We start from the raw sequence: 13,492 nt of genomic DNA, 5'->3' as shown, positions 1-13,492 counted from the left end.
GATAAAGTTTCCAGATCAGGCTTGAGAAGTTTTCGACATTGTCCCTTGAATTGCTCTTTGCTTCAGCAGGGATATTGGCCCTTGACTTGTTGAAACACAATGCACAACACATTCTATCTGTCTGCCTATTTGTCCTCTCGTCATTTTGCTGAGAAAGAGTGATTTTCCTTTTGAATGTAATATGTATAATAACAATGATGTGTCAAAATTGCTTGTCTTTATTACATTCCTCAGTATAGCTACAGGTGCACACCAAGGAAGGGCATCAAGTACAGTGTTAGTTAGTGCACATCGAGCTCATGGAGATACAGGTGCCATCTCTCACTGTGTAGTAGGGCTTCTCAAGGGTAACTTACAGTATATCACCATGGTGTATTATACAATTATACTGGAGTGAAGTCTTTACATAGAAATGTATGTTCATATTTTCACGGTCAATTACATGTGACAATGCTCCTCTATTTCCATACCAAATGTGTGTTTACCCCCTGCAATTTACAAGCAAATGAAGGCATAACATTTTATAGTTAAAGTATATGTTTTGATATCAGTATTTGCTTCCAAATGCTTGTTTCTTGAATGAAATATTGTTTTTGTTTTCAGTAGAACAAATACCAGGGTGTAGAACTTACCCAATTACACTGAAATAAACAGACATGGAAATATCAGAGATTACTACAATTATTTTGGGGAAGGATAATCTTTTAGACTTCTTGCTTGTAGGAACACACTCTGCCCCTTTCATGGGTGCACAATTTCACTATGATCTACAGAGGGTGGTAATGTGCCACTAAATCCATGTCCCATTCATCACAAGCAGCTTAGTAGCCAGGCTAGGTAGTTTATCAGTAAGAGATGACAGTATATATTTTTTAAATCAAATAATAGTTTTGTCATACACAAGATCAATGCAAAAAGTCACAGTAAAGATGACTAGGATGCAAATGTCATAGTAGCTAGTAATAATACATTAGGAAAAGGTGAAAATAATTGACAGCATTGTTTTTGCAGTAGGCAATCACACTATACAGAGTGATGAAGTCCATGGAGTTCATTCAACAGTGACGTCCGGCGAGTGGGTAAAAGGAAATCAAATCACTTTGAATAAACAGAGGATTGTTTTTGTCTTGTCCTATATTATCCCTCGCACATTGGAGGTTCCTGTGAGCACAGGGTAATTGAGGGAGTGCGATCAAGGCCTGCTATGTGTGCTTCACTTTTTCTCTCTTCTTTTTGTCATTGGTTCTCTAGATATAGATTTCTCCACCTGGACAGTTCTCCTTATGTGTTTAATTCCCATCTTTCTATGCCGGCTGGTTCTGTATGTCTGTGCTCCAGACCTAACTTAGTGCCGGAGCTCAGAAAGGCAGGTACAGTAGCTGTGCTGTGTGTAGCTCGGTGTGAGAAGTCAGCGGTGGTCCTCTCTGTCTTAGGCCAGGATCAGGCTGTTCCAGGGCTCGTTCTTGGAGCCAGAGGACCCACCGTGCCCCCCAGGGGACAGCTTGAGGGGCAGGGCCCCACCCTGGGCATTTATATACGCTGGAATGCCCGAAACCTGGAGGGACAGGAAGACAGGTGGGCTAACAGGAAGACAGGTGGGCTAAGAGCTTTGTGTGTGTGTTTGTGTGTGTGTGTGTGTGTGTGTGTGTGTGTGTGTGTGTGTGTGTGTGTGTGTGTGTGTGTGTGTGTGTGTGTGTGTGTGTGTGTGTGTGTGTGTGTGTGAGTTCATTGACTAACCTGTGTGTGTGTGTTGTGGTGGTGTGAGTACAGGCTGAGTGCCTCTGGTTCTGTCTTTATCTGGCGAGGCTCCTCTGAGTTACAAGGATCACTGGGAGTGCTGCTGGGAGTGTGGCCATCCATGCCTGGAGTCCCTACAACACAGAGACCAGGGTTACTTTACACACACAGACACACACTCACACAAACACACACACATTCACACACACACACACAAACGGACCAGGTTTGGACTTGTTGAGGTTCTTGGGTTTGCGTTTGCGGGTCTGAATCCCCTCCTTCTTCATGGCTAGGGGGCGAGGAACCCCATGTAGTTTCATGTAGAGACCACAGGCATTGCAGACAGGCTCTCCCTCTGCGTTGCGCCTCCACAGTGTGGTGGTGGTGGTGTGGCAGTTAGTGCACAACAGACCCACTCTTCGAGACGCAGACTGAAACACACAGAGAGAGTGAAAGAGAGAGAAAGAGAGGGGGAGAGAAAGAAAGAGAGAGAGAGCAACAGCGAGAGAGCGAGATATAGAGATGGAGAGAGACAGAGAGAGAAACAGAGAGAAAGAGAGCGAGATAGAGAGAAAGAAAGAGAGAGAGAAAGAGAAAGAGACAGACATAGAGAGAGAGACAGAGAGAGGGTGAATCAGATTAAATCCACCACATAAAATAAAATAAAATCAAATGTTATTTGTCACATGCGCAGAATACAACAGACCTTACAGTGAAATGCTTACTTACAAGCCCTTAACCAACAATGCAGTTTTAAGAAAAATATGTGTTAAGTAAAAAATAGCTAAGTAAAAAATAAGAAATAAAAGTAACAAATTATTAAAGAGCAGCAGTAGAATAACAATAGCGAGGCTATATACAGGGGGTACTGGTACAGAGTCAATGTACTTGAGGTAATATGTACATGTACAGTTGAAGTCGGAAGTTTGTAGGTTAGGTTGTAGTCATTAAAACTCGTTTTTCAACCACTCCACAAATTTCTTGTTAACAAACTATAGTTTTGGCAAGTCGGTTAGGACATCTACTATTTTTCGACAATTCTTTACACTGTATCACAATTCCAGTGGGTCAGAAATGTACATACACTAAGTTGACTGTGCCTTTAAACAGCTTGGAAAATTCCGGAAAATGATGGCATGGCTTTAGAAGCTTCTGATAGGCTAATTGACATAATTTGGGTCAATTAGAGGTGTACCTGTGGATGTATTTCAAGGCCTACCTTCAAACTCACTGCCTCTTTGCTTGACATCATGGGAAAATCAAAAGAAATCAGCCAAGACCTCTGAAAAAAATGTAGACCTCCACAAGTCTGGTTCATCCTTGGGAGCAATTTCCAAACGCCTGAAGGTACCACGTTCATCTGTACAAACAATAGTACGCAAGTATAAACACCATGGGACCACGCAGCCATCATACCGCTCAGGAAGGAGACGCGTTCTGTGTCCTAGAGATGAACGTATTTTGGTGCGAAATGTGCAAATCAATCAACAGCAAAGGACCTTGTGAAGATGCTGGAGGAAACAGGTACAAAAGTATCTATATTCACAGTAAAACAAGTCCTATATTGACATAATCTGAAAGGCCGCTCAGCAAGGAAGAAGCCACTGCTCCAAAACCGCCATAAAAACCCAGACTACGGTTTGCAACTGCACATGGAGACAAAGATCATACTTTTTGGAGAAATGTCCTCTGAACTGTTTGCCCATAATGACCATCGTTATGTTTGGAGGAAAAAGGGGAGGCTTGCAAGCTGAAGAACACCCTCCCAACCTTGAAGCACGGGGGTGGCAGCATCATGTTGTGGGGGTGCTTTGCTGCAGGATGAACTGGTGCACTTCACAAAATAGATGGCATCATGAGGGTGGAAAATTATGTGGATACATTGAAGCAACATCTCAAGCTTGGTCGCAAATGGGTCTTCCAAATGGACATTGACCCCAAGCATACTTCCAAAGTTGTGGCAAAATGGCTTAAGGACATCAAAGTCAAGGTATTGGAGTGGCCATCACAAAGCCCTGACCTCAATCCTATAGAAAATTTGTGGGCAGAACTGAAAAAGCGTGTGTGAGCAAGGAGGCCTACAAATCTGACTCGGTTACACCAGCTCTGTGAGGAGGAATGGGCCAAAATTCACCCAACACATTGTGGGTAGCTTGTGGAAGGCTACCTGAAACGTTTGACCCAAGTTAAACCATTTAAGGCAATGCTACCAAATACTAATTGAGTGTATGTAAACTTCTGACCCACTGGGAATGTGATGAAAGAAATAAAAGCTGAAAGAAATAATTCTCTCTACTATTATTCTGACATTTCACATTCTTAATATAAAGTGGTGATCCTAACTGACCCAAGAAAGGGAATTTATACTATGGTTAAATATCATGAATTGTGAAAAACTGAGTTTAAATGTTTTTGGCTAAGGTGTATATAAACTTTCGACTTCAACTGTAGGTAGAGTTAAAGTAGGTATGCATAGATAATAAACAGAGAATAGCACCAATTTACAAAAAGTCTGTATTTACACACATACAGAAGGAGAAAGAAGAGGGAGAGAAAAAGTGGAGTAGAAAGATTGGGAGAGAAGGAAAGAGAGAGAACTACAGAAAGTAGAAAGATTGGGAGAGAAGGAAAGAGAGAGAACTACAGAAAGTAGAAAGATTGGGAGAGAAGGAAAGAGAGAGAACTACAGAAAGTAGAAAGATTGAGAGAGAAGGAAAGAGAGAGAACTACAGAAAGTAGAAAGATTGGGAGAGAAGGAAAGAGAGAGAACTACAGAAAGTAGAAAGATTGGGAGAGAAGGAAAGAGAGAGAACTACAGAAAGTAGAAAGATTGGGAGAGAAGGAAAGAGAGAGAACTACAGAAAGTAGAAAGATTGGGAGAGAAGGAAAGAGAGAGAACTACAGAAAGTAGAAAGATTGGGAGAGAAGGAAAGAGAGAGAACTACAGAAAGTAGAAAGATTGGGAGAGAAGGAAAGAGAGAGAACTACAGAAAGCGAGACAATGCTACTGTCATGCTTTTTGTGTGTACTATATGTTGAAGATGAACTCTTGTCTTGTCACCTACCAGCCGTCTTTGGGGTTTGATGAGGGGTCTGTTTATACCGTTCACCTTATGGTAAAGTCCACAGGCGTTACACAGGTAGTGGCCCGTACCATCCCGTCTCCACAGTGGGGTGGACATCGCCCCACAGTTCACACACTCACGCCCCTCAGCAAAGTCATCATACAGCTCTGTTGGAGGGAAGGAGATGAGAGGGGTGGGGTGGGGGGAGAGAGTTGAGAGAGAGAGAGAGCTATTGGGAAGTAAATGCAAACACTGCTTACCTAAACATTACATAACAACCTAAAATCACAGAATAACATCAAACAGTTTATCCAGTCTTGAAAATCAACTCAGAGGATGCTAGTGTGTCACTGCAGAAGCAGGGCAGAAGCAGTGACAACTCCTGACCAGAAGACGGTGCTCTCTCCCTCCTGGCCATACTAACCATAGAGCTAGATAGAAGACTAATCTTTATATGTGTGCCCTTATAGCGTCTGTGACAGCATGAGCAGGGCCATTAAGGCTACAACCCATAGAATCCTCATCCAGTTGACTACTTTGACTACTTTAAAATGGCGGAAACATTTTGGAAGCCCTTAATGGTGCTCAACATGCTAAAACAGCCTTTTGGTCACTAGAGGCCTCTATCATTCTCTATGATACTAACACACTACTCCATAGCGGTCTGGAATTCTTCCTTATCTGACAGCTCCTCCCTTGATAAAGGGCTAGGCTGGAAATAGAGATGGAATAGAGCTTCATCTTATACAAATGGACAATCTCTATAGAGATACTATGACGTTTGATAAATACAATCTTCTCTCTCTCTCTCTCTCTCTCTCTCTCTCTCTCTCTCTCCCCTCCTCTCTCACACATACAGGGTATCTCCAGTCAGCACTTAACCACTCTGTCAGATGCAGTATCTAACTATATTGTCTATATACTTCATATAATCACACAGCATTTGGTATTTGGAAAACATGAATGTATGGGTCAATTGAAATTAAACCGTGTTTAAAACTATAGATGTATTATCTGATTCAGTGGGTTGTTTCTAAGGAATGTGTGTAGGCTGATATCTGGAGGTAGAGGCAGACTTCTTTCAAGGTTGACAACAAAGCAGAGCTACAGCAGTGCAGGGAAGGGCAACCTTGGGCCGGGTAGAAGCTAGCCGACACATGGCAGAAACACAAGACAATAGACAAAAGAACTGCTAAGGAACAGATGTAGCATCTAAATTTGACCTATATTGTCACAGCAAAATAATCCCGCATTGACAGGATTTGAAAGTTTAGTCCATAATCCTGCTTGATTGGTGGTTAGGCTGTTAGCTGCCCAAAAGTAATCTACATGAAAAGTGTCAGTGGTGGAAAAAGTACCCAATTGTCATACTTGAGTAAAAGTCTGGAAAATGACTCAAGTAAAAGTGAAAGTCACCCAGTAAAATACTACTTGAGTAAAAGTCTAAAAGTATTTGGTTTTAAATATACCTAAGTATAAAAAGTAAAAGTACATGTATAAATAATTTCAAATTGCTTATGTTAAGCAAACCAGATGGCACAATTTTCTTTCTTTTTTTATTTATAGATAGCCAGGGGCACACTACAATGCGCACACATAATTTACAAACGAAGCATTTGTGTTTAGTGAGTCCTCCAGATTAGAGGCAGTAGGATGACCAGAGATGTTCTCTTGATAAATCCATAGATTGGACCATTTTCCTGTCCTGCTAAGCATTCAAAATGTAACAAGTACTTTTGGGTGTCAGGAAAAATGTATGGAGTAAAAAGTATATAATTTTCTTTAGGAATGTAGTGAAGTATATGTAAAAGTTGTCAAAAATATGAATAGTAAAGTATAGTACAGACAAAAAACGACTTAAGTAGTACTTTAAAGTATTTTTACTTAAGTACTTTACACCACTGAAAAGTGCAATACTGTTAATATAATATGTGTGTTCGTGTGGGTTTTCAGTTAATTTATGTAAATCACAAAGCTTCTGAGATTCTGGAAGATTTTCAAAAAAAGAGTGATCAAATGAAAATCATATATGCACATCCATGTGTATAAATCTCACAGAATGTCACTAAGTATCGTTATCTCTGTGGGTCTATTGTTGAGAAATGTCAGCACCGGCAGTCTGTGTTATAAGGTCAAGAGTAAAACATTTTTTAAAGTGTCTATTTCAATGTTCCATCTGAACACAATATAACCCTGTCCCATGAAGTCTTCATAATAACAGAATGTAGCATTTACATATTGCTGTTGGTTCTTTCAATTTCCTGAAGAGCTTATCAGTCTTAAGTCTATAAGAAAAACACCTTTCAATTGGAATGGAATTCATTGGTCGTGAAAACAGTCTCCCTGGGGCAGAATCTTAACTTCAGTTCCACAGATGTACCTCAAGCTTTTGGGTAAATCATGCATTGATGTCAATGAGCGTTGTGTGCGGATCTCAATTTGCAACACATAGTATGACCCCATGTGCTACTCTGCTTCCCCTGATGGGCCAGATTGGCACCAGATTGGCACCAGATTGGCACCAGATTGTTTTTTACCACTGTAGACAAGAAATATGTATCCTGTATATCCCTCAAGAGCATAACTAAATGGCTTACTATTATGTTTAGAATTAATGTGATTTTATCATTGTAAATTGCTGATGTGTTTACATTCAAAACACAGAGTAAAATCAATCACAGGCCGCAATGATAGGCCTTTCGCTCAAATACTGCAAGTTACACTAATAAGCATCTTTACTGTACATGAAAAACATCAAAATATCAGATTAGATCAACTATATTAAATCCTTACACGTAGATGTACAATATATTCCAGAATGTAACGTGTAAGGATTTAATATAGCTGATCTAATCTGATAATGGGATGTTTTTCATGTATAATATATTCCAGAATGTAATGTATAGGGATTTAATATAGCTGATCTAATCTGATAATGGGATGTTTTTCATGTATAATATATTCCAGAATGTAATATGTAAGGATTTAATATAGCTGATCTAATCTGATATTGGGATGTTTTTCATGTATAATATATTCCAGAATGTAATGAGTAAGGATTTAATATAGCTTGGGGAGTGTAAGGATTTAATATAGCTTGGGGAGTATAAGGATTTAATATAGCTATGGGAGTTTTCCTCTCTCCCTTCCTCTCACTCAGTCCACCTCTGGAACAATAGCGACTTTCACTCCCTCTTCCACAGTAGAGCTCTGATAAACTCAGTCTAAAGTAATAGGTTTGGATTGAAGTACAACAGCACCCAGAGAGGTGAGAGGGTTGCATTAAATCGATGTGTTATCTGAAAAACTGAAGTATCTACACTGGAGATCTCATAGGATAGTAGTTTGTTTTGATATGATCATGGTACCTTGCAATGTTATTGTTCCTGTGTTGAATTTTGGCCTTTCTAGGGAGTTTTTCCTAGCCACCGTGCTTCTACACCTGCATTGCTTGCTGTTTGGGGTTTTAGGCTGGGTTTCTGTACAGCACTTTGAGATATCAGCTGATGTACGAAGGCTATATAAATACATTTGATTTGATTTGATTTGAAATCTAAATCCAGGTTTGGTGTCTACTTCTATCTGTGGTTGTCTGTGTAGGAAAGATTTGCCAATGGCAGTGATTGTAAAAATGTGGATTGGAGCAAAGACATTATCTCAGCCATAGATCAGTGCATATGTGGACAGCTCCATAGAAAAAGAAATGGTCTTACTAGATCACATAAGGTCCAAAGCAAGAAACCCATCACAGACTAAGTAACATGTAATCAGACAAAGGTGATGATGACACAATCCAAACCAGTGCTTGTGGTCAAACTACCATCCTATTGTGATTAACTGTTGATCACTGTGTCTGGAGTTCACCAAAACTACATACGGAGGCAGATCCATGTCCCAGAGGTTCCTCTTCAGAAGCAGATCCAGAATCAGCCAATTCATACGCACCAACTGTAGACGGCATCAGCATTAGCCGTAGCCTACCGGCTAAAGCCCTTTTGAGATGGAAGACATTTTCCAAATATACTGAACAAAACAATATATGCAAAATGCAACAATTTAAACGATTTTACTAAGTTACAGATCATATAAGGTAATCAGTCAATTTAAATAAATTCATTAGGCCCTAATCTATGGATTTCACATGACTGTGCATGGGTGCAGCCATGGGTGGGCCTTGGAGGGCATAGCTCCCCCTCAGACGATCCCGATGGTGAAGAAGCCAGATGTGGAGGTCCCGGGGTAGCGTGACTACACGTGGTCTGCGGTTGTGAGGCCAGTTGGACGTACTGCCAAATGTTCTAAAACAATGTTGGAGGCAGCTTATGGTAGAGAAATTCTCTGGCAACAGCTCTGGTGGACATTCCTGCAGTCAGCATGCCAATTGCACACTCCCTCAAAACTTGGGACATCTGTGGCATTGTGTTGTGTGACAAAACGGCACATTTTAAGTGGCCTTTTATTGTCCCCAGCACAAGGTGCACCTGTGTAATGACCATGCTGTTTAATCATCTTGAGTCAGGTGGATGGATTATCTTGGCAATGGAAAAATTCTCACTAACAGGGATGGAAACACATTTGTGCACTCAGTTTTAGAGAAATAATATTTTGGTGTGAATGGAACATTTCTGGGATCTTTTATTTCAGCTCGTGAAACATGGGACCAACACTTTACATGTTGCGTTTATATTTTTGTTCAGTGTATAGTAATATTCTATACATCTAACATTCAGTACACTCTTAGAAAAAAAAGTAGCTATCTGGAGTCTAAAAGGGTTATTTGACTGTCCCCATAGGAGAACCCCTTAAAAAAAATTTGGTTCCATGTGGAAGTTTGGCCTTCCATGGGGATATCACCATGTGGTAAACTAGAGAGGTTTCTACATGGATCCTGAAAGGATTCAATATGGAAGCAAAAAGGTTTATTTTATTGGGGACGGACAAAGAACCCTTTTGGAAGAGTTTAGATCAGTACTGAATGTAGGTCTACGCTGTGTACTCCCACCACCAGACCAGTGAGCAGTTTTTACCTGGACTTTATTTGACATGTAAATATGGCCTAGTTTCTGACACACATTGTAACCAGAGCGATTTCCATTCCAGCTGCAATGTGTGGAATTCAGTCTTATCATTCAGTGTGAACTAAAGTCCCCCAACCACCTGCAGCAATCATACCGAACTAGTCAGGAGGGAGAATCAACCTTCATTTTCTCTAGGATCACAATATCCCGATTAAAGTAGGCTTATGAATATCTTATAACTAAATGGTCGTTTTGGGCAGTCAATGGTTGTAAATGGTTGTAAATATACTGGCCTCAACCTGCACTCTAAATTAGAAATGGTAATGGTGGAATTTTTTTCTTCTGATATTTTATCTATAAGTTGAATCGTGTTTCATATTTGTTATTTGAACCTTTTTTTATTCTCTCTGAGATGAACAGGAGGCGTTCTGTAACACGGTTTTTCATTGAGCTTCGCCTCTTGCTTCAGTTTTAATTTGTGATGATAGGGTTATATCCATTCTTAAACAGAATAATCGGCACCACAAGAGTGATATGTAATTATACCATTATTGTATTATCAATAACATGAGACGTTAAGCTTTATAGGCCTATATGCAGTTGTGAAATCGTGCGTAGCAAGCGTTTTTAGATGATGAACATGAGACCAAACTAAAACTATTTGATATTTCTGATTGATGTACCATGCATAATGTAGGAGACATCCATTCATCTTGTGGTCTGCTATTGAAAATCTTATCTGTTGAATTGCGATATCAGTTTAGGTAGAATTAAAAGTGCATTAGGTTTTCATTTTGAGTCGTTTGTGGTAGATGACTGAAATAAAATAAATATATCCTAGGCTACATAAAAAAAAAAAAGAGATGTCAAATTCATATACGTTTAATTTTAACAAAGTGGTAGGCTAAATAGGGATCATAGTTTTGGAATGTATTCATGTATTATTCGAAGTGAATGACTTCTAAATTTGAAATCTCTAATTTATGTTGATAATAACTGGGTGGAATTATCCTGCTTTGATTTAAAATGTAATAACATTTCCCTTTGCTTCTTTTAAAATGTTAAATTTGATTTATGTAGGGCTAATTTAATCTGCCATCGACATAGAATGCAGAAAATCCGAATGGAACGAATGCGTCTGTGAACGATAAATAATCTGTAGGACAGAAGGGAGTAAATAAATAACACTTATTCTGAGAAACGCGGGGATTGACAAAATAAGATTTTAATTCCCTGAATATTTGTAGTTCTACAAATGTGGATTTTTTTGAAGGTCCAATGCAGCCGTTTTTATCTCAATATCAAATCACTTCTGGGTAACAATGAAGTACCTTACTGTGATTGTTTTCAATTAAAATTGTAAAAAAAAAAAAAATCTTAGCAAAGAACTATTTCTCAAGCAAGAATTTTGCCAGGACTGTCTGGGAGTGGTCTGAGTGGGGAGGGGAAAATTGAAAAGGTGCTGTTATTGGCAGAGATGTTTGGAAATCTCTTTCTTATTGGTCTATTAACTAGTTTACCACATGGTGATATCACCATGGAAGGCCAAACTTCCACCAAAACAGGCTGAAATATCAGGCTCTTTTCAAACAGCTCGTAGAATAACAGGGAAATATCACAAGTTTCACAATTTCACAGTATTATTTAAATCTCATAGTGGGGAAATATATATAAACACTTTATCATTTATTAATGGTAAAGACTCATACTATAGCCTATATCCTAAACTATTTCTTACACCTGCCCTAGGTAGGCTAGTCTATTTCCAGCTTCTTAAATGGTTTATTATACAGTTAAACTGTGTTATGATCGGGTTTTTTTCTTTCATTTCCTTGGTTTGACAAGGCAAAAATGCTCATAACTTGACCATTAAAATGCTTTGCTCAGTCTGAGACCTAAAACCTACAATTAACAGGAATAAAACATTTTTTCTTCAACAAAAAATCCATAAAATGCAATGTCTTGGGCTGGCTATGCAGTTGGATTTTTTTTCAATGCATGCCCCAATGTGCAATATTGTCGAGCCCTTGGCCTATCTCTATCTACCCCGTTGGCCTATTAGTATTCTTTAATATCACAAATGAAAAATTATAACAAATGATAGAAATATCGTAGGATAGGCTACTCATACGATATAACCCCCCGAACGTGTTCAAGCAATGCATTGACTCTGTTTATTTCAAACCATTGATTAACGTTATCATGAATGAGACCTATACAAGTGTTTCCGTGATATAGTGTTGTATTATTTGTATGGCTTTCATTTGATGGAAACCATGTTAAATAAATAACATTATGTCCGGAAGACTTGGAAAGATATACATGTTCAAAGTTGGATACAAATGTGGAGATATATAACCTATATTGTTACGCACAGTTAAACGAACGGTTGTTCAGTGTTGACCTTTGGATAGGCCTAATAACCAACTGAATCAAGTATGACGTTTACCAATAGCTTTAATTCTAGTAATGAAACAACTGAAATATAGGCCTACTCTTGGCAATGTCTTAATCTGAATTTGAAAGCTATTTTTTTTAGCAAAACATTTGTTGATAATGGAAAACCTGACACGAAAATGTTAATGGTGGATATTTCTGACCATGTTTTCACCTGTCTTACCTAGGTTGGGGTGCCGTGTCTGGCCCCCGGACTGCAGGCTATGCAGGACGGAGCTGTCGAATGGAGACGTGGCCCACGTCCCACCCATGTTTGGGCTCATATAGGCCGGGTACGGACTGTGGTAGGACCCGCCGAGGCTTCGCGTCCCGTAATGATCCCTCCCGTTGGTGGAGATGTTGAGCGGACTAGTAAACGTGTTCGTCTCCCGAGCTACGGCGACACCGGATGAGAGAGGTGGGCTGGTTGAGAAGGAGAACCGCGGGGAAACCGGAGGGTGGTGCGCATTGCCGGTGTTGTAGGAGGGCACCGACTCGGAACCCGGCTGCGCCCAGGCCGAGTGGCCTGACACGGGGTTGCTCTGCTGCGATGACCCGTGTGTCTGGAGGTAAGGCAGCGTGGGGATCATGGGGGTGACCCGGGTCGTGGGCACGTACACCGGTGAGGTTGTGGGGGAGGCATTGTGGAGGAAACTGGGCTCGTACGTCGAGGGTCCGTGGTTGGTTGTCATGGCTAAACCCTGGTACATATCTGCTCCTCTGGAGTGACCATCAGCGTTGATAGTTGGTTATGATAGCAGCTGTGTCCACAGGCTCCTCGCTAACGTGTGAATGATTGCTGGTAATCCAACAGAAATTCTGTCCAACTTCTTCTGTAAACGGACACTTGTCATGTAGTCAAACATAGGCTACCATTTCAAATGATTTTTTTTCCTTCTTCGCTGAATAGACTATAGCCTAGTGTAGGCTACAATAAAAGAATAACCATCTCTCCAGAGAGGAGAGGAGTGGGAAGCCGAGGCACAGTAATGGACAAGATTCCTGCTCTCACGTTATCATCTCTCTCGCGCTCTCTCTCTCTCTCTCTCTCTCTACCTTTCTCTCTCTCTCGACCCACCCTTCACCGTGACTACTGAAGCCTACTCTACCCCAGCTTTAGTTTGAATTGTTTCCTGAAGAAGATCATACGATTAAAGAGATTGTCTTTGTAAATACCAGAAGATCAACGGCATATTTCTCAGATGAGATTAAATATGTCACCCAAAACAATAAAAT

The 13,492-nt window shown here is 40.2% G+C and overlaps 1 protein-coding gene across 1 annotated transcript; it reads right to left on the bottom strand.

Moving 5' to 3' along the window:
• Positions 1-200: 200 nt before the first annotated feature.
• Positions 201-13,244, bottom strand: gata4 (GATA binding protein 4). The gene is made up of 5 exons (XM_020455314.2): positions 12,441-13,244; positions 4,803-4,969; positions 1,961-2,168; positions 1,738-1,871; positions 201-1,555 (listed from the first exon to the last, which is right to left on the bottom strand). Exons 1-5 carry the CDS (start codon positions 12,964-12,966, stop codon positions 1,430-1,432), a joined length of 1,161 nt encoding a protein of 386 aa, XP_020310903.1. The 5' UTR covers positions 12,967-13,244; the 3' UTR covers positions 201-1,429.
• Between the last annotated feature and the right edge of the window lie 248 nt (positions 13,245-13,492).

This window comes from Oncorhynchus kisutch, linkage group LG21 (genome assembly GCF_002021735.2).
Source record: "Oncorhynchus kisutch isolate 150728-3 linkage group LG21, Okis_V2, whole genome shotgun sequence".
NCBI lineage: Eukaryota > Metazoa > Chordata > Actinopteri > Salmoniformes > Salmonidae > Oncorhynchus > Oncorhynchus kisutch.
This window is presented reverse-complemented; position numbering and strand designations above follow the sequence as displayed.